At 46.2% G+C, this 27,650-nt stretch overlaps 1 protein-coding gene across 1 annotated transcript; it reads right to left on the bottom strand.

The window, feature by feature from the left end:
• Positions 1-183: 183 nt before the first annotated feature.
• LOC118390497 (pecanex-like protein 3) lies at positions 184-25,900 on the bottom strand. The gene is made up of 33 exons (XM_035781121.2): positions 24,028-25,900; positions 23,278-23,486; positions 22,980-23,085; positions 22,752-22,791; positions 22,518-22,613; positions 20,621-22,363; positions 20,203-20,332; positions 18,430-18,599; positions 18,136-18,193; positions 17,898-18,048; positions 15,199-15,356; positions 14,792-14,945; positions 14,574-14,606; positions 14,282-14,453; positions 14,063-14,173; positions 13,741-13,942; positions 12,625-12,730; positions 11,666-11,758; positions 11,406-11,556; positions 11,150-11,294; positions 10,800-10,977; positions 9,361-9,469; positions 8,962-9,091; positions 8,509-8,567; positions 8,199-8,414; positions 7,786-8,039; positions 7,448-7,678; positions 7,172-7,278; positions 6,904-7,051; positions 6,031-6,536; positions 5,645-5,820; positions 5,063-5,472; positions 184-3,421 (listed from the first exon to the last, which is right to left on the bottom strand). The coding sequence occupies exons 1-33, from the start codon at positions 24,178-24,180 to the stop codon at positions 3,263-3,265; spliced, it is 6,864 nt and encodes a 2,287-aa protein (XP_035637014.1). The 5' UTR covers positions 24,181-25,900; the 3' UTR covers positions 184-3,262.
• Between the last annotated feature and the right edge of the window lie 1,750 nt (positions 25,901-27,650).

Below are 27,650 nucleotides of genomic sequence, written 5' to 3'. Positions count from 1 at the left end.
GATAACATTGCCTGACAAAGGCTGATAGAGAAAATACGACAGGGGAAAGGTAAAATGAAAGCACTCATTGCATTTAATTAGCAAAGGATGACACAAAAAGCTTTAATTTAAATAGAGGGGGGTCACAGAAAACTGTACAGAACTTAATATATCGGAATACAGTTTTTAAATAAAACACCCCCCCCAAATAACTAAAATAATTACAATAAAAAACATGGGATGTTTTACATGGGATGGTGTAATATTATACAACATTTGTGCAAAAGAAGTATTAATCGATTCTCCCCAAACTGCATGATTGAATGTGAAGAGCGCCCTTCCACTCGGGAGACGGATCTCTCTTCTGAGGGGAAAACACAAGAGAGAACCTCCCCTAAGACTCAACATAGTGTCTTCCACGAAAAAGAACCAGAAATCCAATAATAATAAAATAGATTTATATATATTTTTTTAAATATATATATTTATATACAAAACATGCTGTACATAAATGGCAGAGATTAAGGAATCCCTTTTATTATAGACACCCAGTTCTGTCCAGTAACTTGTGCTTTCCTTTCTCCCAGTAAGAAAAGTACTCCCTGTTGCTTTGGATATTACACTGAGAATAAGGGGAAAGAAAAACAAAAAAAAAAGGGACCCCGATTACAATGTCTCTGATTTTCCCGAGCCTAGGGAGGACACACGTTAACAAGGGCCGATCAATTAGCTAGATACTGGGTTTTAACATCTGGTAGGCGCCAGCTCCTGTCTGCTCCTCCTCAACAATACCCAAAGACAGCCACGGCGTTAAGATTCAATGATCTGACAAACAAAAAGACTCAATTTACATAAGCCCAAGTCCTCAAAATGTGGAGGATGAAACCAAAAGGATGGTTTTAGAAAATGAAGAGACCTGTAAGCTCAAGCAGAATGAAAGAAGAACAAAGGGGCAGTAACCCACTTCAAACCACTGCTGTTTCTGTAGTGGGGGCATCACATTGACTGGCACTTTGAGTAGTGACCCATGAATTCAACCGTGAGGCCCAGACTCCCAAGATTCAGACTAAATTCAATTTGCTACTGCATAATTACCCAGTCTAACTTATGTAGATACCATCTAACCACCTAGCGCTTGAAAACGCCACCCTTCCGTCTCTTCCCTTTTAGACACAATAAGGAGTAGATCATTCCTATTCGTTACCAATGAGAATACAATTTTCCACCTATTAGTTCTTACCCTGTAAGTACAGATTCCCAGAGAAATTTTAGTAGACAGTCTGCTAACTAAAGTGAGAGCTAAGACGGCTAGGGGCGAAAACGAGCATACAAGGCAGTCTTCTAGGACCAGCTTTACACTATGGTACAAAAGGTTATTCCAGATAGCTCCACCATTGATATAAATACATGCCCAGGCAGACCAAGGTACTACCACATGGATTACTGTAGTGCTGTAAGGCTCTGTAACTCTCGGGACAGACCAGAAGGGTGGGAGACGGCCAGCTCGCCTGATATGTGCTCTGGTTAGAGAGATCACGGGAGCGGGTCTCTAGTCTGAAGTGCGTCAAGCGCTTAAAAAAGCAGGGTGGCAAAAGCAAACGTCTTAAAGTGACTCCTCGGGGAACAGTTCCAGTTACATTACACGGCCAATAAAGAGAGGAGAACCCTTGGTGAAAGTGTACAGCGGCGACGCCAAAACACGCGGGGCAAAGGTGACGATTAAACAAGAGGCTATTTCCATCGCCGTGTTTCTATCACGCCAGCATGTCAAATAGACAAACCCTTTTAACAGTCTCCCAGGTGTGGTCAATAACAAATATGCCATCTTTGTTTGGAATATTTATTCAACTTGGTTTGTTTCCAACTAAAACGCTGGAGGTAAGTGTAGCACAAACAGTAGTTGTAGGTATAGTAGTAGTAGCAGGAGGTGCGGAAGCAGTAGTTTACTAGTAAGAGGAGCTGGCACTGTAGCTGGAGGCAAGGAAAGCAGAAGGGCCTCGTGTCAGAGCCCCTCCCACCGTCTAGAGTCCACAGCTGATTGGATCAGGTCAGGGCCGAGAGTGGTCGGTCACTAGGGCAACTCCGCAGGCTAGCCTATAGCCACCGAGGAGGTTGTGATTCTTCAAGTAAAGTAAAAAGAAAGATAAAGACATTCCACTCACCCCGAAAATAGGAAACAAAAATCTAAAAAGGCTTTAGAAAGAACAATCCCAGTTTAGAATTGTGTGGTCTGAACAATCTCCTCCCGTCCTGTACAATGGGCACCATCTCTGTCCAGAGTCATATCTCCCTAGACCTCCCCAAATTCAGAGCTTGTGTCCAGGCCTGACTGGATTGTAAACTCTGCCGGGAAAAAGCACCGCATGTTGGAGAAGGTGGGAGTAGGCGGGAGTCTTATCCCTGAAACAAGCTCCTTGACAGAACGCTTGAGATTGTTGATGCGTCAGAAACACCTGAACGAGCATGAGGGTGTTTCTACAGGGAGGCGCTGTTGGAATGTGGGTGGTATGCTGGGGGAGGTGGGGTGTTGATATTGACTGGTCATATGATGTGACCCATGCAGTTTCACAGTGGATTTCCCCACAGTGAATTCTTTCTACAGTGAAGCAGCAGGTTGGAGCAGGAATGGGGATTAAAGAACAAGGCTTGTTATGGTAGTAACTCTGGCTTCACCTGTACATACAGCAACATAGGATATTGGCATTCCCTTTTTGGATTCGTTATGCTGTTGCTGCTGGTGGATCTCAGGTGAAGGAGAGGAGAAACGAGGGTTTTTTTCCCCTTCCCCTATATAGAATTTTAAAAAACTAACTAAACATTACACAACATCCCTTACAATTGCACTGGCTTTTTGGCCTGCTAGAGTTACCATAGTTATGGCCAAAAGGTTGTCCACAGAAACTCTGAGGGTGTATTGGGCGAGAGCTCCTGTTTCAAGTCCTAGGAGGGGACATGGTGAATGTTTTTTTTTGGGAAGAGGGGGTTGGTGCATACATTTTGTTTTTACATGCATCCTTACGGTGGCTCGATGAGGAGCAGATGAATGTACTTAAACCTCCCAGATCCATCCAGTATTGCAAAGGCTGGAAAACATTTACAAATGAACATGTTGAGAGGTTGTGATCTGCCAGAGATGTAGCGAACCTCAGAGTCCAGTTCTCTTTGGAATGACTCCGGGAAGCTGGAATGAGTCCAGTCTGAGCCGGTCAGGCCCACTCTAGAACTGGCCGTGGTGGTGGTGTGCGTTGTCTGCAGGGGTTCTCATGTGTTCTCCAGTGCAGACTCAATCCAGGTGCTCAAGTAAAGGCAGCTCTGTGGACTCCTCCCGAGGGGCGGGGCTGGGGGGCTCCCCTGCAATGAGGGTCGTGGTCTCCGCGGACTGGGTAACGCCCAGTGGGTCCTGGGTTGGGCTGGCCTCAAGCCGGGCTGCAGGTGGAGTAGACTGGAACACAGAGTGACAAGACATAAATAGCCTCAGTTTCCACTGCAACAAATTACCATCATTAAATCAAATCGCAAAACCATACCATCGTTCTGGAGGAGGTTACTTACTGCAGCGACATTATTCTCATGTGTTCATGATAGGGCTGACCCCGTTTTTAAAAATCGACTGGTCGGTTTGTCTGCCGGTCGACCAAGATTTATTTTTTTAGCCGAGCAGTCTAAAATGTATATTACATTTTTTTTTATGGCACAAGACACCTGTCTGATTGACACCTGTCTCAGTGGACTAATCCATTGCAGAGGAGACGGGGGTGGCACAACAGTATCACCAGTAGTACATTTACTGTTAATTCCCATCATTTCTAATCTACAATGTTTGTCTGGTTACGGTCATTTGGGTTAATGCATTCAACACATTATTATTAGTCTTTTACCGTTCTCATTGTCGGAGTAGACCTAGGCTACACTTGTGAGGAACACATTTCGGTTTATTTCCTTCCATTTAAGTGGTTTGTCAATTTACGAATTGTCATTTGTTTGTAGCGCTCCTGTCAATGTTGAGGAAGGACGAGCACCTGATTATACATAGAAGTAGGCCGAAATGTGCCCGTTTGGGGATCTCATAGTGTTTCTGATTGTTTACTTGACAAAGACAAAGCAGAGACAAAGTCTGTTTTTATATCTGTTGAGAATGAAAATAGTTCCTTAACGTTCCTCAACCTTGATTTGAAATATCTTCCCAGCTCTCTTTCGATAACCACTCAGCGTGAAAGGAGGAGGAAAAAGAAAAAGGAAATCAGGTGGAAACGTCATAAAAATAGGTGTACCTGATTCCTTCTTAAACATGGCACAAATAGCCTACAGCTGTGTGTCTGTCCGGAGCTCACTGGAGCGGAAACGGAAGGCCCAGAATATGTTACATGTTGCAAGTTTGCTCGTTCCAGCTTCAGGCCCAAGTTAATAGTTGATACAATGTTTCAAGTTCCTTGTAGAAAAGGCCTTGCATAGCCAATGTGATTTATAGGATATTCATTTTATCAGGAGATTTTCTACTTGCAGGCTGCAATGTTTTTATTTGTTGGCTTTATGTAGGCTATTTTGACATAGTTGGCAATGGCAATAGAAATACTTTTTTGGAATTCTGATTAACCACATGAAAATGATTTTGAGATACAAAGACTATAATGTAAATAACATGAAACTGTTCCACAAAAATGTGCATCTGGCACACAGATCAGTACAAAGGGTAAGATGAATTGGCACTCCAAATGCAAAAGGTTGCAGACCCCCTGCTGTAGCCTATTAGGAGCGTAGCAGCAGGAGTCTAACAGTAGAATCTGCCAAAGCCAGCAGCAGCGGAAGGAAGAGGGTTGATTTTTTTTATTCTGGTAAGGTTGATCTCTGGCTCCCTCAAGTCATTAAATCACAGTGTGCTTAAAGCATCAGACAAGCTCAGTAGTCCACATATAGTTGATTTTATTAACACACATATGGTGTCTATATATATGGAAAAATACACATTTGAACATTTCAACCCATCGATGAGCTTTTTTAGCCGGGAACGGCCCTAGTTCATAAAGACAGTCACGCTATGCTCTAGCTCCCACACACACACACTACGTTGTTTTACTATCCTCACCTGTGTCCGTATGCATGGAGACCCCCCGCTGTCGCTCTCAGCGGAGGCTGGCCCGTTGAAGCCCTTCCTGCCAGACAGGCTCCACTTCCCGTATAGGCCCTCATAGTGCAGCCCGCTGCCCTGCCCCAGGCCATGTCCTGTCCGTCCGGACCCTCTGTGCACCCCCTCCTGGAAGCTGCCTGGGCAGAAGCGCTCTGGGCCGGGCAGGGAAGGCATGGCCACAGAGCTACTGAAGGACAGCTGGGAGCTGGACAGGTGCTGGCCCAGGAGGCCCTGGATGGACGAGGTTCGGTGGAGGGAGGTGACCAGTCCAGCGTCCATCCTGCCCTCTGACTGGCTGAGCAGGGCCAAGGGGAGGGGCTGAGGGTGGTGGGGCCAGGTGGGGGTGGGGCCCACAGGGTTGTCAGTTCCTACGGTGACAACGAGAGGCATTTTATACACATTACAGAACGCAATCATTACACAAACTGTTCCATGGCTGCGTTATCAGCATACTGACAGTATTGACATTGTTATAATAGCTAGCAGTAGTTAAACAGTGGACATCCAAGGCTGTAGTGAGTGGTGGGGTCCTGGGCTCACCCATGGGGGGGTGGATGGAGGTGAAGTGGGGCTGGGGCAGGGGCAGGCTGGAGGCCGGGGTGCTCTGGGTGGTGTGAGCCGCTGGGTTGTTGGAGATGGAGGTGGAGCCGCCGCCGCAGTCTGAGTCCTCGATGTTCCCTCCACTGTTGCAGCCAGCCCCACAACCCTTCTGTAACCTGCAGGGGGGAAACAGAGTTAAAGTCCAACCGTCTTATCGCACACGGTCAGTGGGTGTGTGCGAGAGAGAGCGGGAGAACATCCGTGTATGGCATGTGCGTGATAGTATGAGAACTTTGCAGGGATACCTGGCTGTGTGTGTGTGTGTGTGTGTGTGTGTGTGTATCAGCCCTACCATGGCTACTGCAGGCTGTGTAATGTAAGTGTACCTGTCCCAGCTGCTGATGAGCCAGGTGTAGATGTTATGGGGGCTAACAGGCCCCCCCCAGACGGAGCGGAGCTGGGTGTGCCCCCCTGCGTAGGAGGTGGTGAGGGGCGACACGTAGATGGGGTAGCCGATGGGCTGGTCACATGACGAGTTGATCATGTTCCTCAGGGCCTGCTTGGCATTCTGTATGCTGCCGCGCTCCGGGTTCCGGTTCCGCAGGAACACCAACTCCTGCTGCTGGCCTGCCCACAGCCCGCGCACACACTCCCTGTTCACCTTGATGACCCTGAAGCTGAGGAACCGCTTGTTGAGCATGATGATCTTGTACTCGTCGCTGCCATCGTCCATGACGTGGCGCAGGGCCAGCAGTGACGGCATGTTGGCCAAGATGGCGCTGCGCCACACCGGGTCGCCCTCGTGGCTGATCAGCATCTTCTCCTCGTTGGCAGTGATGGCGTCGTACAGAACCACCGGGTCCTCGTACTCGTCTGGGGACGTGAAGTGGTCCTGTTGGGGACGGGGGGTCGGAGAGGATACTTTTTTAGTGTGAGCGATGTCATCATTAGGCTTCTTAGTCTCAGCTCTGGTCACCACAGTGCTTCTAAAAGCTGATAAATTCGCTCTGGCAATCTACTCCGAGTTCAGAGCACTCTGGTGTCAGTGTGTGCCCAGAAAACAGCTCATTAACCCCTTGGGATAACAAAAACAGTGCCCGAGCTCAGTGTGCCCATTTGAGCTCAGAAAGGTTGCCAAATTTGCTAGCAGCTAGCAAGCAAAGCTAGCCAACTTACAAAACAACCTGGTGTCAGTAAACATTGCCTAAAAAAAACCAGAATACAATTGTTGCCAGTAACATATGATAGGTCTTACTTACCTGGTGCAGTTTGAGGGACATGCGCACCCCGGGGGCCACCACCCTGTTCAACAGGTCCATGTCAGCAAACACCCACTCGTCCCTGGGAGAGGTGATGCGGAAGTCCCCCTTGAAGAGGGCGTGGAGGCCATACAGGAAAGGCTCCAAGCTGACAGGTGGGGTACAAACGTACAGATAGTCACCGTCGGTTATACGCCATCACATTAGAGACATATCACACGCTCCCTGCAGTTAGCGAACAGACAGACCGTCCGGCCCTGGGACTTACCTGGCTGACATGCTGTGGGAGGCTGTGCCCAGAGCCCGCCTCCCCAGGATGCAGAGGCCAAAACACAGGGTGATCAGTGGAGAATCCCTCTCACTGTCCTCCACTGGCTATAACACAAAGCGTTTCATTAAGCTAGTCGGCTGATAACACTAACGACATTGCTATGGAAAGTTCTGGTTTAAAAATATATATATAATATATATATATAATTTTTATATATATTTTTTAAACGTGAATTGACAGCTACACAACAGTAACATGAGAAGGAACACTAACCGTTGGGCGTCTGCTGTTGCAGTACTGGATCCAGTCCAGGTAGACCATACAGAAGGCAGTGGGGGTGACGCCAGAGGCCCTGTGGTCGTAGTCCTCGTCTATGTTCAGGTTGAAGGTCGGGTCACTGTCCACGTAGGCCGGGCCCAGGCAGGGCCGCAGCGCCTCCTGGACCGTCTCATTGGCCAGCCACTCCTCCAGTTTAGGAGAGCGACTCACGTAGAAGATGATGCTCTACGAGAGAGGAAACACTGGTTACAGACCGGGCCATCAACTGTTCAAATGACATGTTATTGTATCTCATTTTACAGTTCACTGTGTGTTCAGGATGGATCACACACCTTGACGTAGTAGGTGATGAGGATCTTGCGCAGGTCGAACACCTGCAGCATGGAGGCGGCATTGTTGTCGCTGATGCTGTAGCCCTCCAGGACGTACTTGGTGGCGGCCACCTCCCAGGCCAGCCAGCGCTGGCCGAACGCCGCATTGAAGGAGAGCATGTGGGGCAGGTGGCCTGGCTCACAGCAGCAGCAGCCCTCATCCTCCTCCACCCCTTCGGTGATGGCCTCCACCTCCCGCTGCTGGCAGTAGGTACCTGGGGGAGAGACACCAGAAGAGGGGAATGAGGGAAAATGGCAGAGAGAGAAAATATAGTATTTTGAACTTGTCCATCTCACCATTAAAACCTACTACCACATTGAACTTGGTTCCATAAAAGCCCATTCTAGCCCAAACCCTCTCCCCTCCTCCTCACCCCTGAACTCCAGCCCCCTCAGCTGGAAGGTGACCAGGCCGTTGCCGATCTCGATGACGTGCACAAGGGCGTTGAGGTAGTCGGAGGCCAGAATGAAGCAGTCTCCTGTGGTGTAGTTTCCCCAGCGTCCCAACAGCAGGTCCCCACACAGGCTGTGCTGCAGAGAGCGTGTCAGGTGCTCATAGAAGATGGAGTTCAGGTTGTTGTCGTCAGCACCTGGAAGAGAGGAGACCACAGGCATGAGAGCAGAGTCGTTTTAAAGAATGATGACTCGCGTTAGATGAGGGGAAGGAAGACTGCGGCAGCTGACCTGGGTTGCGGTCCAGCTGGGTGGCCAGTCGCGTGTTGGAGTGATCAACCCTCTTGGTGCTGGAAAGACAGATATTACGTTAACCAGGCGACACAGAGGCTCAAGAAACTGCTGTAAAAGTGTGGTGACTTGTGTAAAATGGTAACGCAGTCTGCTAGCTTTCACGGCATCGAGCAATACTCTCCTTAATCCGGTTTTAACATTGACCTCTGAACGGCAACAAGCAACTGCTAGAGGCATGGGGTGTAATCATTAGCCCAAAACATTTTTCAATGGAAGCCGTTTACTCTATGCAGAAACTGTTTTGCCCACGAAAACAAGAGTTGCTATTGGACGCATTTAGGTAGGTCCATCCCTGTTTCGTTCCCGTTTGGTTCCTAGTGATCATACCCACCTGGTCTGAACAATGCCCATCTCTACATCTCTCGGGCTCCTGGAAAGTAAAGAACTCACTTGTAGTCTCTCTCCCAGAACTTGACGGGCCTGGTGTAGGAGGTGACGAACACAGCACTGCCCAGGACAGGGTTAAGAGGGGTGGAGAAGAGAGCCGAGAACACGGCCTGGACAAACAGCATGGCTGAGTCTGAGAGTTAGGTTAAGGAGCTCTAACAGACAACACTAACACACAGGACATCCAATGTGCATAGCATTTAGTGTTGTTTAAACACTTTCTCACGGGCAAATGAGAAACATTGTAAATGAGGACTTGTTCTCAACTTGTCTACCAGGTTAAATAAAGGTGAAATAAATAAATAAAATAAAAAACAGGGAGTGCAGAAAGAACTTTGTTTAACAAGGATGGAGTCTAACCAACAGTTTTCTGCTGATCACAGAGCCAGTGTACAGGGATACGGGGCACAGCGAAGGGCTGGGCGAAGGCGTGGAAGGCAGAGCCCCAGGTGATCTGCCAGGGAGCGATGTAGGTGAGGACAAAACGCAGCTTGTAGAGCAGGTCCCAGAGCTGTAATGAGAAACCATCCAATCTAATGTGAGCGATCAAACACCCGAGTCCAGTCATTTCTCAATGTAACGTTCTTGCGTAGCCAGAAACGACTTAAAAAAGGGACATTTCAAACATGTTCAACGTCATATGCATCAATCTCCAGCACCACCCTAACATCAACATACCGTATATGAAAATGGCACGTTTCTATGTTTTGCATTTTTTTTTTTAAAGAGTAGAAGATATGTTTTTCAAATGACATCGGTGTGCATCATGTGATTTTAACCAAGTGTTAGTAGGCATTGCCTGTTCTTTGGTTGATGTCATCACTGGAAACACTATTCTTCCTCTATCTGTTCAGACATAAAAAAAACATAGAAACACTCCATTTTAACATACAGTGTGTGTCGATAGTGGGGTGGTGCTGATGATTATGACATGGGAAAATGATGACATTTGCCTTCAAGGGTCAGAGTATACAACTACGCTGAACAAAAATATCAACTGAACATGTAAAGTGTTTGTTTCATGAGCTGAAATAAAAAAATATGACATTTTCCATATGCACGAAAAGCTTATTTCTCTCAAATGTTGTGCACAAATGTTGTGCACAAATGTTTGTTTTATATCCATGTCAAGAAAATCCATGACAAGAAAATCCATCCACCTGACAGGTGTGGGATATCAAGAAGCTGATTAAACAGCATGATCATTACACAGGTGCACCTTGTGCTGGGGACAATAAAAGGCCACTTTAAAATGTGTAGTTTTGTCACAATGCCACAGATGTTTCAAGTTGAGGGAGCGTACAATTGACACACTGACTGCAGGAATGTCCACCAGAGCTGTTGCCAGAGAATTTTAGGTACATTTCTCTACCATATGCTGCCTCCGTTGTTTTAGAAAATATGGCAGTACGTCCAACCGGCCTCACAACCGCAGACCACGTGTAACCACGCCAGCCCAGGACCTCCACAACCGGCTTCTTCACCTGTGGGATCATCTGAGGGGGGGTGCTGAGGAGTATTTGTGTGTGTTATAAAGCCCTTTTGTGGGGAAAAACTGATTCTGATTGGGTGGGCCTGGCAGCCAAGTGTGTGGGCCTATGCTCTCCCAAGCCCACCCATAGCTGCAACCCTGCCCAGTGATGTGAAATCCATAGATTAGGGCCAAATGTATTTATTTTAATTGACTGATTTCCTTATATGGACTAACTCAGTAAAACATTTTTAAATGTCACATGTTGCATTTATATTTTTGTTCAGTATACATACAGCTAAGTATGTGTAGGTACTTTCATTTGGTTGAATTTGTGCAAAACCAAGTCCCAGGGAGGAGTATTCTGTACCTTGCTGAAAAGGATGGACATGAAGAAGTAGTCGAGCAGGAAGGTCTCTGAGAAGTGTGGGTAGTCGAAGAGGAAGAAGAGGGCGGTGAAGGACAGCGTGACGTACTGCAGAGACGGGGCGCAGAAAGACGAGCGCAGCAGCTTCATCCCCGCCAGAGAGATGAAGAGAGCACGGCCGCTGGAGGAGGGGGGAGAGAGAGAGAGAGTGAGAGAGGAGGGGGACATCAAAACACATTCATTTGGCAAATACAAAGCGTAGTCTCAATAACTCTCTGACTGGATGGATAGATGGGATGAGGGAGAGGAATGTGTGGTGAGGTTGGTAAAAGGGGATGGCTTGAGCTGCTTACTAGATGTCAAGCTCCTTGGGTTTCAGGCTGACGCGCTGCGCCTCTGTAGTGAGGGAGTTGAGCACTACAGCCGGATAGATAACGTACTTCTCCACACACTGCAGCCACGCATACAGCTTCTCGAACCACATCAACTGGGCGGCATCTGGGACGGACAGGGCATGGCAAAACAAATCAAGGACAAACCTCAGGCCTCGACACAATTCTTCAGTGTGTGTGAACGTGTGCGTTTAGGGGGCGACGGGTTGCTACTTACCGCGGACCTCGAACTGGCTGTACTCTCGAGAACGGAGCACGGGGTGGGCCAGGCAGAACCAGGGCAGCTGCTTGCGGAGCTGAGGCAGCAGGTAGTGTGTGAGGAAGCCCACCACCCCGGCCACCATGTACAGGATGTAACTTAGAGCAGGCTGGAGTGGAGGGAGACAAGGTTTCACTGGGGAGTGTCATAGAAAACCAGAAGGGTTTCCCTCTAGATATTGAAACGCCATCGACAGTCGACCAGGTGAGTTGACTGACCTGCAGAGCGATGAACACGGTGCTGGCACTGATGGCAAACGTGATGACAGCCACGAGGGGACACATGACCAGGTCCGAGTGAAAAATCTCTCTCTGTAAAAAACCCAGACAGAGAGAGATGACGAGGGTTTTAAAACCTCAGACCACATTCAAACATTTATGTTATATACACAGAGTGGACAAAACATTAGGAACATCTTCCTAATATTGACTTGCAACCCTTTGGCGTCTCGGAACAGCCTCGATTCGTCGGCGCATTGGACTATACAAGGTGTCGAAAGCCTTCCACAGGGATGTTTCCCACAGTTGTGTCAAGTTGGCTGGGTGTCCTTTGGGTGGTGGATCATTCTTGATACACACGGGAAACTGTGGTGTGAAAAACCCAGCAGCGTTGCAGTTCGACACACTCGCACCTACTACCATACCCCGTTCAAAGGCACTTAAAATCTTTTGTCTTGCCCATTCACCCTCAATGGCACGCATACACAATCCATGTCTCAAGGCTTAAAAATCCTTCTTTAACCTGTCAGCTCCCCTTCATCTACACTGATTGAAGTGGATTTAACAAGTGCCATCAATAAGCGATAATAGCGTTCACCTGGTCAGTTTGTGTCACTCACATAATGCTTGGTTTGAGTCCCAAACAGCACCCTATTCCCTACATAGTGCACCGGTAACCTCTTGTGTATAGCCTCGCTATTGTTATTTTACTGCTGCCCTTTAATTATTTGTAACTTTTATTTCTTAATTTTCTTTAGGTATTTTTCTTAAAACTGCGTCGTTGGTTAAGGGCTTGTCAGTAAGCATTTCACTGCAAGGTGTTGTATTCAGGCGCATGTGACAAATACAATTTGATTTGACAGGGCTCTGGTTAAAAAGTAGTGCACTATGGGCCTTGGTCAAAAGTAGTGCACTATACAGTGAATGACGTGCCATTTGGGACTCATCCTTGATCTTACCACAGAGTCGCGTAGTTTCCCGGGCAGGGGGTCTTTGATCTCCAGAGGAGGCTCCTCCGGGGTCCGGCTCTCCAGCTCGGGAAAGAACTTAGAGCGGACCAGAGACCTAGAGAGAAAATGAGTGACAGGGTAGAGTTGATCTTAGGACAGTAGCTAGGATCAGGGAATATTAGTGAGTTTCAAGGTACCAGTAGGTAGGTAGGTGATATATATATATATATATATATCTCATTGTCATCTATATCATTGTCGGAACTAGAAGCACAAGCATTTCGCTACACTCGCATTAACATCTGCTAACCATGTGTATGTGACAAATAAAATTTGATTTGATCTTATTCATCATAAATCAACACAGAGATACTAATGAGCTGTCCATTGACCAGACAGAGGGCAGTAAAAAGTAGTGTTGCCACGATACCAGAACGTTAACTTTGATACTGATAACAGGTTTAGTAACACGATGATAAAACGATACCACACCAAGAAAAAAAGAAAAAAAAAAGAAAGAAAGCGGGGATGCACTGTGAGATGGTCAGTTCTGGTTACTTTTTTGAAAAGGAGATTCAACTCCAAAATGAACACAAATCAAATGAAACAACCAACCGAACCCACAAATGCTCCAGATAGTTTTATTGCTTATTATTGCTTGCTTATTTAATCAGGACAACAGTTTTCAGCTGTGCTAACATAATTGCAAAAGGGTTTTCTAATGATCACTGAGTCTTTTAAAATGATCAACTTGGATTATCTAACACAACGCGCCATTGGAACACAGGAGTGATGGTTGCCGATCATGGGCCTCTGTACGTCTATGTAGATATTCCATTAAAAAGCAGCCGTTTCCAGCTACAATAGTCATTTACAACATGAACAATGTCTGCACTGTATTTCTGATCAATTTGATGTTAATTTAAAAATGGACAAAACATGTGCTTTTCTTTCAAAAACAAGGACATTTCTAAGTGACCCCAAAACTTTTGAACGGCAGTGTATTTATTTTAAAAACAATATGTATGAATACATAATTCTAATACCGGACCGTATGTTGTAGTTGCGAAAAAGTACAGAGGTTTCGGTATGCCATGCAACACTAAAGAGTAGAGGTATACTGACCACAGGATGACAGGGTCACTGCTTTGGCGGCTCAGGTGGTAGGAGAGGGCCAGGAGCAGACCACAGAACACTGAAAACAGCACTGGCACATGGGGATGTTCCCAGGGCGCATTGATAGCCCCGAGGCAGAATCCATAGAGCAACGAGGCCACCAACACACTGCGTAATAGGCTGTAAAGCGACGACAGGGGGCTGGTGGTGGCTGTGGAGAGAAACCACACACACACACACACAGGGTCAACAAGCATCACTCAACAAAAAAACAGAGAATTTACTTTGTGAATTACAGTGAATGGCATCTCACTGTTTGGACCCGTCTTACCTGTTCCCCCAAAAATGTGCATGTCGACCTGCTCCAGCAGACACATGAGGAAGGTATTGACCTGAGGTAGAAGCCCAAAAAGGAAAATGACGGGGAAACACAAGGCAAACACTGTGGGGGAAGACAGAGACAGAGGGAGAAAGGCCTTGAGTTGGTTGGTCGCAAAACGATACAAAAGACATAAAAGCACACAGCTAGAAGTTGTCAACACTGACTGACCTATGAGCACGTCCCTGGCACAGAGCAGGAAGTGAGCGGAGAAGAAGGTGACGCCGTAGAGTGAGAAGGGCTGCAGGTGGCCTGAGCGCCCCGTCAAGTCTAACACCCAGATGAGAGCACAGCACAGGCAGAAGTAGACGGGCCGACTGTACACGATGACCCAGTTATGGCCCTGACGGGTTAGACCAGACAGTCATCAGGGTGTGCCATCAAAAACAAGAATCAACGATAGATAGGTTACCAACTTGATAATGACCAAGACAGATGGTTGTGAATGACATCATCCACTTACATGCATTGGGGAGGCTGCATCTGGTTGAACACTCTGAGGAAGGAGAGAGTCATTTCAAGCGTGAACATTAGTTTACTTCAAGTTAACAGTGGTCTATTGCGGTTCCACAAATGTGTCGGCAGTTTATTTATTTTTTTTACTGTATAACTGTTTTAATAAAAAGGGAATATAGGAATTGAATAGAACTTTATTGAATCCTTATGACTTGTGTCGCGTACCTTCAGTAGTGAGTACTGACAGCTGGCGATGACCAGGCAGAACTGGAAGACCCAGATGTCCCTGAAGAAGCCCTCCAGGAGCAGCAGGAACCCCAGGAAGGCCACCATGCTGGCCAGCACCACCGCAAACACATTCTCTCCTACACCACGGTTCCTACAGGACAGACACAATGGAGGATAGGAGGTCATTTACTATCCAGGGTTGCAAAATTCCAGTAACGTTACAAAAAATGCTCAGGTTTCCCAGAAAATGCTATATTTTTGGGGAAAAGCAGTAACCCTAACACTGTCACTCCACAGTATAGAAAATAACCTCTTAAGGAAAACCTTGGCTTCCTCCTCAGTACAGATGACAAACATTGGATCATATTACCACTGCGATAAACTAGTTCGCTGCTGTGTCTCACCTGTCCAGTAGCGCCAGCAGGGCCAGGCGGTCGTAGCGTACCCTCAGCCACTTCCCTGGCAGCACCCAGAAACGGTAGTACTGTTTGGGCTTGGCCTTCTCCTCGATCATCAGCGTGTTCTCGTGGGACTCATGCAGGGACTCATGGTCCAGGTCAAACTGGAGACAGAGAGGGGGATTCAAACATCATGCGTATTAAAAATGTAAAAAAATGAATGAATAAAGCCACATTTACAGGAATATGCAAGAAAATGTCCAGGGGTTAATTTGTCTGAAACACATGACTTTGATTTGATTGATTAGGATCCCCATTAGCCGGCGCCAGTAGCAACAGCAAGTCTTACTGGGGTCGGACATAACGGAAAAAAACACTAGACAAAATACTTGACAATTTACATACATTTAAAAACATTAACATGTAGTGTGTGTGTGTGTGCATCGATCAGATACACATACATGTCAGTACAAACACACAACAAGTAGGTCGCACAGGGGAGAAGCGTTCTGCCGTGAGGTGTTGCTTTATTTATTTTTTAAACCAGGTTCTGTTCACATGCACTATATAAGACGGCAGGGAGTTCTATGGACTCATGGTTCTGAATAATACGCTGCGTTTCCTTACATTTGTTCTGGACCTGGGGACTGTGAAATGTTGGTGTGTGTGTGTGTGTGTGTGTGTGTGTGTGTGTGTGTGTCAGTGCTGTGTAGAAGTTGACTCGACAAACTATTTGGAATTTCCAACCCATTGTTTCTTATAAAAACAAGAAGTGACACAGTCAATCTTTCCCCAACTCTTAGCCAAGAGAGACTGGCTTGCATAGTATTTATATCAGCCCTCTGATCACAATGAAGAGCAAGACATCCCGCTCTGTTCTGGGCCATCTGCAGCTTAACTAGAACTTTATTTGCAGCACTTGACAACATGACTGGACAATAATCAAGCTAAGATAAAACTAGAGGCTGTAGGACTTGCTTTGTGGAGTGTGGTGTCAAAAAAGCAGAGCATCTCTTTATTACGGACAGGCCTCTCCCCATCTTTACAACCATTGAATCTATGTTTTGACCACGACAGTTTACAATCTAAGGTAACACCAAGTAATTTTGTCTCAACTCGACAGCCACACCTTTCATGACCAGATTCAGCTGAGGTCTAGAACTTAGGGAAAGATTTGTACCAAATGCAATGCTCTTAGTTTTAGAGATGTTCAGGACCAGTTTACGACTAGCCACCCATTCCAAAACAGACTTTAAGGGTTTCAGTGACTTCATTAGCTGTGGTTGCTGATGCATGTATGGTTGAATCATCAGCATACATGGACACACGTGCTTTGTTTAATGCCAGATGCAGAACATTGCAGGACATTGGTTTCCATTGGCTTCCATTAAAGAAAGCCCTTCTATTAGATAGAGTTCTATTAGATAGATTGCTCTGAATCCACGATATGTCAGAGGTTGAAAAGCCATAACACATCCATTGTCAACAACAGGTTGTGGTCAATAAAATCAAAGGCTGCACTGAAATCTAAGAGTACAGCTCCCACAATCTAATTATCAATTTCTTTCAGCCAATCATCAGTCATTTGTGTCAGTGGAGTACATGTTGAGTGCCCTTCTCGATAAGCATGATGAAAGTCTGTTATTTTGTTTATACAGAGAAGTAGCATTGTATTTGGTCAAACACAATTTTTCCCAAAGTTTTACTAAGAGCTGGCAGCAAGCTGATTGGTCTGCTGTTAGAACCAGTAAAGGCAGTTTTACCACTCTTGGGTAGCGGAATGACTTTGGCTTCCCTCCAGGCCTGAGGACAAAGACTTTCCTCTAGGCTCAGATTAAAGATATGACAGACCGGAGTGGGTATAGAGTCAGCTACCATCCTCAGTAGCTTTCCATCTAAGTTGTCAATGCCAGGAGGTTTGTCATTATTGATCGATAATCATTTTCCCACCTCTCCCACACTAACTTTACAAAATTCTAACTTGAAATGCTTCTTTCATTATTATTTTATATATACATGAGCATGATGGCTCACTGTTCGTTGTTGGCATTTCCTGCCTAAGTTTGCCCACTTTGCCAATTGACGTAATAATTCAAACAACTGGCAACATCAAATGGTTGTGTGATGAATCAGCCATCTGATTCGATGAAAGGAGTTGAATGGAGTTTAATTTGTCTTACTGCCCATAACTACATTTAAAGTACTGCAAAGTTGTTTTCCATCATTGATCTTGGCTTCATAATACAGTTTAATCTTCTTTTTGTTGAGTTAAGTCACATTTGTCCATTTGCAGTAAGTCAGCCAGTCAGATGTGCAGACAGACTTATTAGCCACTCCTGTTGCCCCCATCTCTTTCAACCATACAGTTTTTCTATTCCTCATCATTCCATGGAGCCTTAACAGTTCAAACAGTCAGTTTGTTAACAGGTGCATGTTTATCAATAATTGGAAGAAGCAATGTCATAAATTCATCAACTGTGGTGTCTGGATGCTCCTCATTAATCACATCAGACCAACAAATATCCACATAAGAGTCACCGCAAAATCTTTTGTATGATCTCTTATATACTATTTTAGGCCCAGCTGTTGGAACTTTGGCTTTCCTGGATATAGCCACTATATTGTGATCACTGTATCCAATGGGTACGGACACAGCTTCAGAACAAAGCTGTTGAAATAGGAATTCGAATGGCGTTTCCCCTCACCTCTGGCATCTCTGACATCTCCAGGGGCACCCTGCGTACCTGCATGCCCTGCAGAACCACGGGCCTGGGCTGGAGCATGGTGAGCACCGGGGCCCCCTCCTGGACATCAGTGGAAGTGAAGCTGGAGGATTGGGACTGTCGTTCCCGCTCCCTGAGAGGAGAAGAGGGGAAAGGGGTCAGACATATCAAAATCAGTTTCGGGCAAAGAGCCTAAAGCGCATCAGAGAAAGACACGTACGCCACTGGGTCCTCATAACCGCCTCCAGCAGGTCCAAACGTGTACGATCTCTTCACACCTGGAAAAACACCAGCACAGCAACAACAATGAATGGAGACTACAACTACATTGTAAACTAGGACAGAATCATTTGCATTGCAAATTTAAATAAATTAATGTCTCAGTAAAGCCTATGAACAATGGGGCTTATTTCTTGCTCTCTTCAGGATAGGTTAATTTAAGAGAGGGCACCCCGCCCCACCCTCCAAGGTTCTAAAGCGAGCCTCAGCCTAGCATCACCACACACACACTCACCACCCTCGTCATAAAAGTAGTGCACAGCCCCCTCTGTGGTGTCGTCAAAGGTGGAGGCCTCGTGGACCCCCCCGCGGGGCAGCAGTAGTGAGGTGGCGAACTGTAAGGCAGAGGGCAGGGTCCGGGTCCGCGAGTGTGAGGAGGTACGGGCACGCTGGAGGTCCTGGAGACTACAGGAAGACAGGAGCTGGGCTTTACAGAGCACGTACATACAGAGGTGACCGGCATAAGAGATGCAGTCGAAGTCAGAAGTTTACATTCACTTTGGTCGGCGTCATTAAACTCGTTTTTCAACCACTCCACAAATTTCTTGTTAACAAACTATAGTTCTGGCAAGTTGGTTAGGACATCTACTTTGCGCACGACAAGTAATTTTTCCAACAATTGTTTACAGACAGAAAATTCACTGTATCACAATTCCAGTGGGTCAGAAGTTTACATACACTAAATTGATGAAAATTATGTCATGGCTTGAGAAGCTTCTGATAGGCAAATTGACATCATTTGAGTCAATTGGAGGTGTACACGTGGATGTATTTCAAGGCCTACCTTCAAACGCAGTGCCTCTATGCTTGACATCATGGGAAAAATCAAACAAAATCAGCCAACACTTCAGAAAAAAAATTGTAGACCTCCACAAGTCTGGTTAGTAGTACGCAAGTATAAACACCATGGCACCACGTAGCCGTCATACCGCTCAGGAAGGAGACGCGTTCTGTCTCCTAGGGATGAATATGCTTTGGTGCAAAAAGTGCAAATCAATCCCAGAACAGCAAAGGACCTATATCCACAGTAAAACGAGTCCTATATCGACGTAACCTGAAAGGCCGCTCAGCAAGGAAGTAGCCACTGCTCCAAAACCACCCTAAAAAAGCCAGACTACAGTAAACAACTGCACATGGGGACAAAGACAGTACTTTTTGGAGAAATGTCCTCTGGTCTGATGAAACAAAAATAGAACTGTTTGGCCATAATGACCATCGTTATGTTTGGAGGAAAAAAGGGGATGCTTGCAAGCCGACGAACACCATCCCAACTGTGAAGCACAGTGGTGGCAGCATCATGTTGTGGGGTGCTTTGCTGCAGGAGGGACTGGTGCACTTCACAAAATTGATGGCATCATGAGGCAGGAAAATTATGTGGATATATTGAAGCAACATCTCAAGACATCAGTCAGGAAGTTAAAGCTTGGTCGCAAATGGGTCTCCCAAATGGACAATGACCCCAGACATATACTTCCAAAGTTGTGGCAAAATGGCTTAAGGACAACAAAGTCAAGGTATTGGAGTGTCCATCACAAAGCCCTGGCCTCAATCCTATAGAAAATATGTGGACAGAACTGAAAAGCATGTGCGAGCAAGGAGGCCTACAAACCTGACTCAGTTACACCAGCTCTGTCAGGAGGAATGGGCCAAAATTCACCCAACTTATTGCGGGAAGATTGTGGAAGGCTACCTGAAATGTTTGACCCAAGTTAAAAAACTGAAAGGCAATACTACCAAATACTAGTATTGTAAATTTCTGACCCACTGGGAATGTGATGAAAGAAATAAAAGCTGAAATAAATCATTCTCTCTACTATTATTCTAACATTTTACATTCTTAAAATAAAGTGGTGATCCTAACTGACCTAAGACAGGGAATTTTTACTAGGATTAAATGTCAGGAATTGTGAAAAACTGAGTTTAAATGTAGTTGGCTAAGGTGTATGTAAACTTCCGACTTCAACTGTATAGCAAGCACACTGGTGTGGAAGTGTTTGACTGGACCAACCTGGGTGGGGAGCCCATGGTAGAGGGGGGTGGTGTGGGGTTGCTCCCCGCGTTGTGTCGCCTGCGGATGGCCTGGGTCCTCTTCACACTGCTCATCGAGTCCCGCTTGCCCCCCTCCTCTGGGGCCAGAGCTGGGGCAGCAGATATTCACATTAGTACAAGGAGGTTCATTTCAGATTGAATTCTAGAAATACCTGACCCTGATTAATGAAGTAAATATAGCAAACAATCCAAATTTCAATGAGACAGTTACACATTTCAGAGCTTTCCAACTTTAATGGGACTGTTTAAAAGTAAGGTTTGCTGATCTAGAATCAGTTTTGACTTTTATTATAATGAAATGGACAGGGGCGATCTGATCCTAGATCAGCACACGTTATGAATAAAGGCCCAAAGTTTGAGAGAATAGTATGTCTTACCTCCCCCCACAGCTCCCTCCTCCACCAGTTCCCCGGCCCTCCAGCCCGTCTGGTTGCCAGCCCAGGAGCCTCCCAGAGAGTCCAGGCGATGGTGGTGAGTTCCAGGGAAGCCGTCTGTGTGGCTGGTCCGGGCCTCCAGGTCTGACTTGGAGACGGTGAGGGGTCGTGGAGCGGGGGTGGAGGAGGTCAGCATGGTGGAGGGCAGGGCCACAGTGTTAGTGTGGCCCACACCGGCCCCGTCCATACTGAGCACCCTGGCGTGAGTTTTAGCACTAGCCGTGCTAGCTGACCTCTGAGCCCTTTGGGAGTGGGATGGCCCAGCTGTCTCAGACAACTCTCCTTCCCTGGGGTTGGGCAGCTGGGTGGAGGAGGGGGGCGGGTTCGTAATGCCAGCGTTAGCGAGGTCAGGGGAGTAGCAGGAGGTAGAGGAGCTCGAGTCGTCATCGTCGTCGTCAGAGCTGTAGCGTCTCTGGGAGCCCAGACTTGAGCCGGCGCTCATGTCACTGCCGTCGTCCTCGTCACTGGAGTCCTCAAACAGGCTCTCGCTGTAGGCCTTAGCCCCCAGCCGGCTGCGCACTGGGATGTAGTCTCTGTGCTGCCCGTGGTGCCGCCTGTAGGAGCCGCAGTCAAAGCTGCTGCTTCCCGCTCCACCTCGCTTACGAGGGGCTTTCCTGCGGCCAGGCCGGTGGCCCACACTACTGCCACCGGTCCGCAGCAGCTTCAAGTCTTTGGGGCGCACCACCTGCTGGGCTTGCAGAGAGGACTGCTCAGAGTGCAGGAATGGGGTGGAGGAGACGGGCAACGCAGGCTCGGAACACACTAGACCCAGGGCCAGCCCCGACGGCACCGAGCTGGCCTGCCTCGGAGGGGGGAGGGGGGGAACCCTCCTGTCCAAATCACAGGACTCGGAGTGCCCACTACTGGAGGGAGAGGAGTCCTGGAGGGATGGGGGCTGTACAATATCTGAGTGGACAGGTGGCAAATCTTCCCCTTCCACTAGTGTCCTATCAAGCTCCTGGCCCAGAGAGCACGCTTTGGCAGGGGAGCGCAGCAGTTCACTGTCCGACAGGTCGTCAGTATCACTTCCCCCCTGCAGCACTGGCTCCTCTGCTGGCTCTAGGGTACTGATGCCCAGGGCTGGGGCAGAGGTCGGTGTCCCTGCGTCTATGTTCCGTGGCAGGCTGAGTGAAGGGCTCTCCAGCTGGGTGGAGTCAGTCTTCTCACTGCGGTAGCTGCTGACGGTGCTGAGGGTCTCGCGGTCCGTGGCCGCCCCACCCCCACTGAAGCAGCTGTCTGTGGAGCCAGCAGCCAAGGCCACCCCACTGCGGCTGCCTGGGTGCTCTGTTCCTGGGGCGAAGGCCACAGGGTCAAGGCCCAGCCCCAACAGGTTCTCACTCAGCTCCTCACTCAGACTGCTCTTTATGAGAGGGCTGATGGGAGTGTCCCCCAGGCTCCCCGACTCAGCAGAGGGGCCCAGGGGGGAGTAGGCTCCCATCACAATCACATCCTCGTCAGGACTCTGCTGGGACAGCTGCTCCAGCATCCCCTCAATCTCTTCCAACTGGCCCTTCTCTCCTCCGTCTTCCTGACTGGAAGGGGAGGGGGGGATGGAGATGCACTCCCCAGGTTGTAAGCTACCAAATCCCCCTGACATCCCTGCTCCCACTCCCCTCAGACCAGGGAACTCTCCTCCTAGAGCAGCAGCCAAGCAGGACTGAACCATGTTGGCAACGTTGGCAACATCTGAAAGAAGTGAAAATCCAAAATAAGTACACACGACAAAGCAAAGATCAACATAGCTAACGTGTTTTGCGTTGGATTAAAAATAAACGTTATATCACCATTTGCACACGGACAAAAGATTCTAGGTCTATTTCCAGTGTAACGCCATGCTTACGGATCGGGTCCTGGGAGCTGTGGCGGAGGATCTCCCGGTGTGCTGACGTGACAATCAAGTTGTTGCTGCCTTGCTCTCGCATCAGATCCTTGATATCTGAGAAGAGAAGAAGCAGTCCCTAAATTACACTGTTGCCCATGTTGGGTTAAAAAAAAAAAACACAGCAACTCTTAGTCAGATCTACTTTACCAACCACAACACTGCGGTTAGAGTGGAGTTAGATTAATGCTATACCCTTGGAGCCTCCACTGTCATCAAGCTGAGGCAAAAACTCCTGAGGGGAAACAAAAACATTTGTTAGATTAAGAATGAATATCACAGGAATATAGATCATTTGTATGGGATTAAACAACCCAATCATTTCATGTTCCTGTGCAGTGTGCATGAAGTGTGCAGTTTGTTGCGTGGAACTATGTTAAAAGAGTATGTATGTGTGCGGTGTAAATGCAAGGCAGTCCTCACCGACACCTGGTTGAGTCCAAACAGAGAGTGCTGGGAGCTGCAGCGAACTGGAGGTGTTGAGTTGACCTTCCTGAACACAGTCATCTCCACACCAACATTGCTGTCCCTGAGAGGGGAATATAGCAACATGAGAAAACATAACACTAAAATCTGCCCACAATCATGTGAAATAACAGCCCTCAAGGCATCAACACAAATGAGCCTCTTCACTCAGATGTACATAGAATGACATCTTCATTTGACATGATTTAACAAAAAAAAAAGGATTCCATTAGGATTTGGAAATCTCCGCCAGTACCCATGCTGATTCCCGTCGTGGCCTCCGGACCCATCATCCCCCTCTTCTAGCCGGGGGGCGTCGGTTATGAGCGAGGCCTGCCTCTTCTCCACTATCTCCCCCAGGTCGAACATGGCATGGAGGCGAAAGTTCACTGCCTTTATGACAGTGAAGAAGGCTGCCACCACAGCACAGTACACACCTGCCACAACCAGGCTGGGGGGGAGAGACTGGACGGAAGGACAAGAGAGGGGAGGGGAGAAGAAAGATTGAGTCCAGAGCTGGGAATAAAAGTAGGCTAGCCCATGATGAGGGTAGTGAAACCATGCCTTGTTCTCAATACCAGTAAAAGAACAAATGGTTCACCTAGATAGGCAGGCACATGGACAAATTGGGCATCATATTACAGACAAGGAAGGACCACTCTTCAAAGATGACAGCTTGAGAGGACATAACATGTCTGGTTTACAGGTAACAAGCTTCACTAGAGCAAATATTAACGTTTGACCACAAAAGCTTAAACATGAAAGTAAGAGAAGGAATGCTGTTTTGAATTGGGAGGGGAAATAGTAGTCTGTTCCACTTTATTACCAACATCCTCATTTTCTCCTGTCCTATGATAAAAACGAGTTTGACCTGAATAGTGGCTGATACTGCACTAATAACTGTGTATGTAAAAAGTGCCTGACAAACATGACAACCAGTCTAAATGAAATTTTCCACCCTTTTTATCTACCAAAACCATAAATTGTCCCCTCCATGAATACTCACCATGTAAAGCAGGAAAGGGAAGGCCAGGAGAAAGATCCAGAGGTACAGGTGGAAGCAGTTGGAGAATGTGCTCTGATGGGGGTCCACATACCAGCCTCCTGTGAGCGAAGCCCACACCCCCTGCCGCAGTATCTGAAGAGCTTGGGAACCCATTGTCCCCCTCAGAGCAGCCAACCCAGGGCTCCAAGGTTTCCTCTAAGGCTGGAGCTCCAGACGATCCAGTTGTAGCCACCCGTTGACGTATCTACAATGGCACTTCCATTGAGGATGAAAAGTTAATGAGTCAGTTGAAGACAGTCCTCCTCACTTTCTGGTGTATAGTCCTTAGTGTATCTCAAGGGAGGCTGTGCATGTTCTTGCTCCAGACTGGGCTGCTTTGTTGTGCAGTTCTTGCAAAAAAGTAATCCTTGCTTTATCTGGAGAATTACTTTTTGGCACACTGGTGGTGACCCACTGACTAAATAACATTCATCTGGAAGAAAAATCACAACTGCTTTGGTTGGTTTCTTCACACATTTCCAGCATTTTGAGTCACACGTCAATAAATTAAGAGTAGGTCCTGATAACATCCTTCAGAGGAAGACGCTGTGCACCGCTCTAATGTCACAGGCAATCATAATAATGCTCCTACTCAGAGATGGAGCCGTGACTAGGTTGGACTCATTTCTTTAGATATGTACTTGGGAGTCCTCAACCTCACGAGACCGGAAGCTTTATGAATCCTGAGAAATTATCAGAATAACCATCTGCAATGATACTCCATAGATATATATGTATACTACTACCCTAAAGTATCTGAATCAGCCAATGCAGAAAGCTAGCTAGCTACCCATTAGCCATTCGGGAGCTTAGTTAATAACCCAACTAACTAGGAATTATATTTTTCATCACCCCTTGGTAGCAATAACGTTAGCGTCAAGGCCAACACTACTCCCACTAGCCTGCTACCTACTGACTGATAAGACACAATATCACGTATTTTACTGTTATCTAAGTTAGCTGGCTAGGTAATGCTAGTTAGCAGCTGCCTACATATTATTTTAGCTATCAACAATTTCCTCCAGACGTTATTTGCCAACCAATGCACTCCACCAACAAACATAGCAAGCTACCTAGCTGATTTGTCAACTGAAAACACTTAACATTAGATACATGCTAACGTTAGCTATAACCAAATAGTTAGCAGTTAGCTATATGCCAACCATTGTGCTTCCAAAACAAGACATCAACATGTCATTTCGAGATAATACTTATAAACAAATGCATTATGTGTCGGATTAAACAGAATGGCCAACATAGAGATTTGGCAGCAAATACATCATGGACGCTCGATTAGCATGCTAGTTAGGCCACATCAAAATAAAACAGCCCACGCTAAATTAGCTATCAGAATTGAGACGGAGTGTTTGGCTAGATAGAAAACTTGGTAACCTCTCGTGATAACTATATAGTATTCAATTGTTTATCGACGGCTCCCTTATGTAAATCAACGCTGCTCAGCTGTGCCTCTTCTCTTCCGTGTAAAGCAGTAACGTCGTTAGCTAGCTAAAGAATCTCGGATTTTTCCTTACCACTGCGGGTTGTTAGCTAGTACATTTGGCTAGTTTACCACAGTTGGCTATCATTGTTTTCAAGTGATGGTGGCATTTCTTCTTTGGAAAGACACTGTGGATATCTACTTTTTGTTTCAGAAAAACTGTCAGTTTGTACAGATTTGCGTCATTGCCCTTATCATGTGTTCGCTAGCTGGATAGCTAGCGTTAAAAAGCTCCTATTCGTTAGCTCGCTAGCTGCTACAATCATATTCACACGGGAAGCAAAAACCCACACAGGAAGAGAATGACATTCCACAGTGTCATTTTGGTCGTGTTGCATTAGTCATTCTTCTAATATGTAGCTAGCTATAGTTCCACAACAACTTTTACAATTGGTGAACAGAAAGCAAAGCCTCAAAATTAAATTAAAAAAAAGACAGCAAAGAAACTGATTGCTATGACAATCTGTACCGCATGATAATCCAAGATTGTTTGCCAGATGCTGATAACATGATCATGTCGCTCTGCATCTTTATAAACGCGCTTCCAAACAGTTTCCACACATTTCTTTTTACAGTTTTTGTTAATATACATTTTTTTTCCCCCTTGAATATTTGTAAAGGTCTAGGAGTTCTGGAACTTGGGGGGGATGTTATTGTAATTTTATTCTCACATTACTGGGCACATGAGGAAATTAATTCTGATGTGATATTCACAAAACAATAAAAGTCAGTCTTTCTAGCCCTAGGTCTGGGATTTCTGAGACTACTGTTCTTTGACCATAAGTTTAGCTTTGTTCGATATTAGTGCAGCCTTAGATGTTATTGATCATAATTTGTTATTGAAAAAAAACAAGCTTATTATGACTTTCCATCACATGGTTGGAGAAGTACTTATCCAATAGAATCCAGAGAGTGTTCCTCAATGGAAGCTTCTCCAACATCAGACATGTACAGTGCGGTGTCCCTCAGGGCAGTTGCCTTGGGCCATTACACTTCCCTGTTTTTACAAATGATTTGCCATCTGTCTTACAAAAAGCTAAAAATGAATATGTATGCTAATGATTGCACACTACAAAACAGCACTTACAGCCAGTGACCTCACTGAGACTCTTGGTAAGGAGTTACAGTCAGTGTCAGAATAGGTCATTAACAATAAACTGGTCTGAAATACATCTAAAACCAAAAGCTTTGAATTTGGTTCAAAGCATTCTCTTAGACCTTAACCTCAACTGGAGTTGTGCATAAAAGGTGTGACCATTGACCAAGATGAAGAAGCTGAACTCCTAAGAGTAACACTGGATGGTCAGTTATCATGGTCAAGTCATATTGACAAAGTCGTTGTGAAGATAGGGCTAGGTATGTATGTTATAAACATATGTTTTGCACTTTTGACACAAAGATCAACTGTACTAGTTGTTCAGGCTCTGATCTCGTCCCATCTTGATTACTGTCCGGTAATATGGTCAGGTGGAGCAAAGAAATAGCTAGCAAAGCTGCAGCTGGCTCAAAACAAAGCAGCACGCCTTTCCCTTAACTGCACACAAAGAACTAACATTAACAACATGCAAAAAAGCAAGTTTAGCTTAAAAAACAGATGTAAAAAAAAACATATTGTATCACAGCGCCTCTCCTCTTCTAAAGATCTGTTTTAACTGTACTGTATAAGAATATGAATATGTACAGTGCCTTCAGAAATAATTCATACCACTTGACTTATTCCACAAAAAGTGTGTTACAGCCTGAATTCAAAACGTATTTAAAAAATGTTTTTCATCCATCTACACACAATACCCCATAATGACAAAGTGTTGTTGTTTTATAAATTTGTGCAAATACAGAAATATTTCATTTACATATGTATTCACACCCCTGAGTCAATACTTTGTAGAAGCACCTTTGGCATTGACCAAAGCTCTGAGTCTAAATGGGTAAGTCTCAATGAGCTTTCCACACCTGTATTGTGAAACATTTCCCCATTATTCTTTTCACAATTCATTAAGCTCTGTCAAGTTGGTTGATGATCATTTGCAAGCGTTGCCATAGATTTTCAAGCAGTTTTAAGTCAAAACTGTAACTAGGCCACTCA

Source organism: Oncorhynchus keta, chromosome 11 (assembly GCF_023373465.1).
Source record: "Oncorhynchus keta strain PuntledgeMale-10-30-2019 chromosome 11, Oket_V2, whole genome shotgun sequence".
NCBI classification, from domain to species: domain Eukaryota; kingdom Metazoa; phylum Chordata; class Actinopteri; order Salmoniformes; family Salmonidae; genus Oncorhynchus; species Oncorhynchus keta.
Note: the sequence above shows the minus strand (reverse complement) of the source record. Positions and strands in the feature narration are given on the sequence as shown.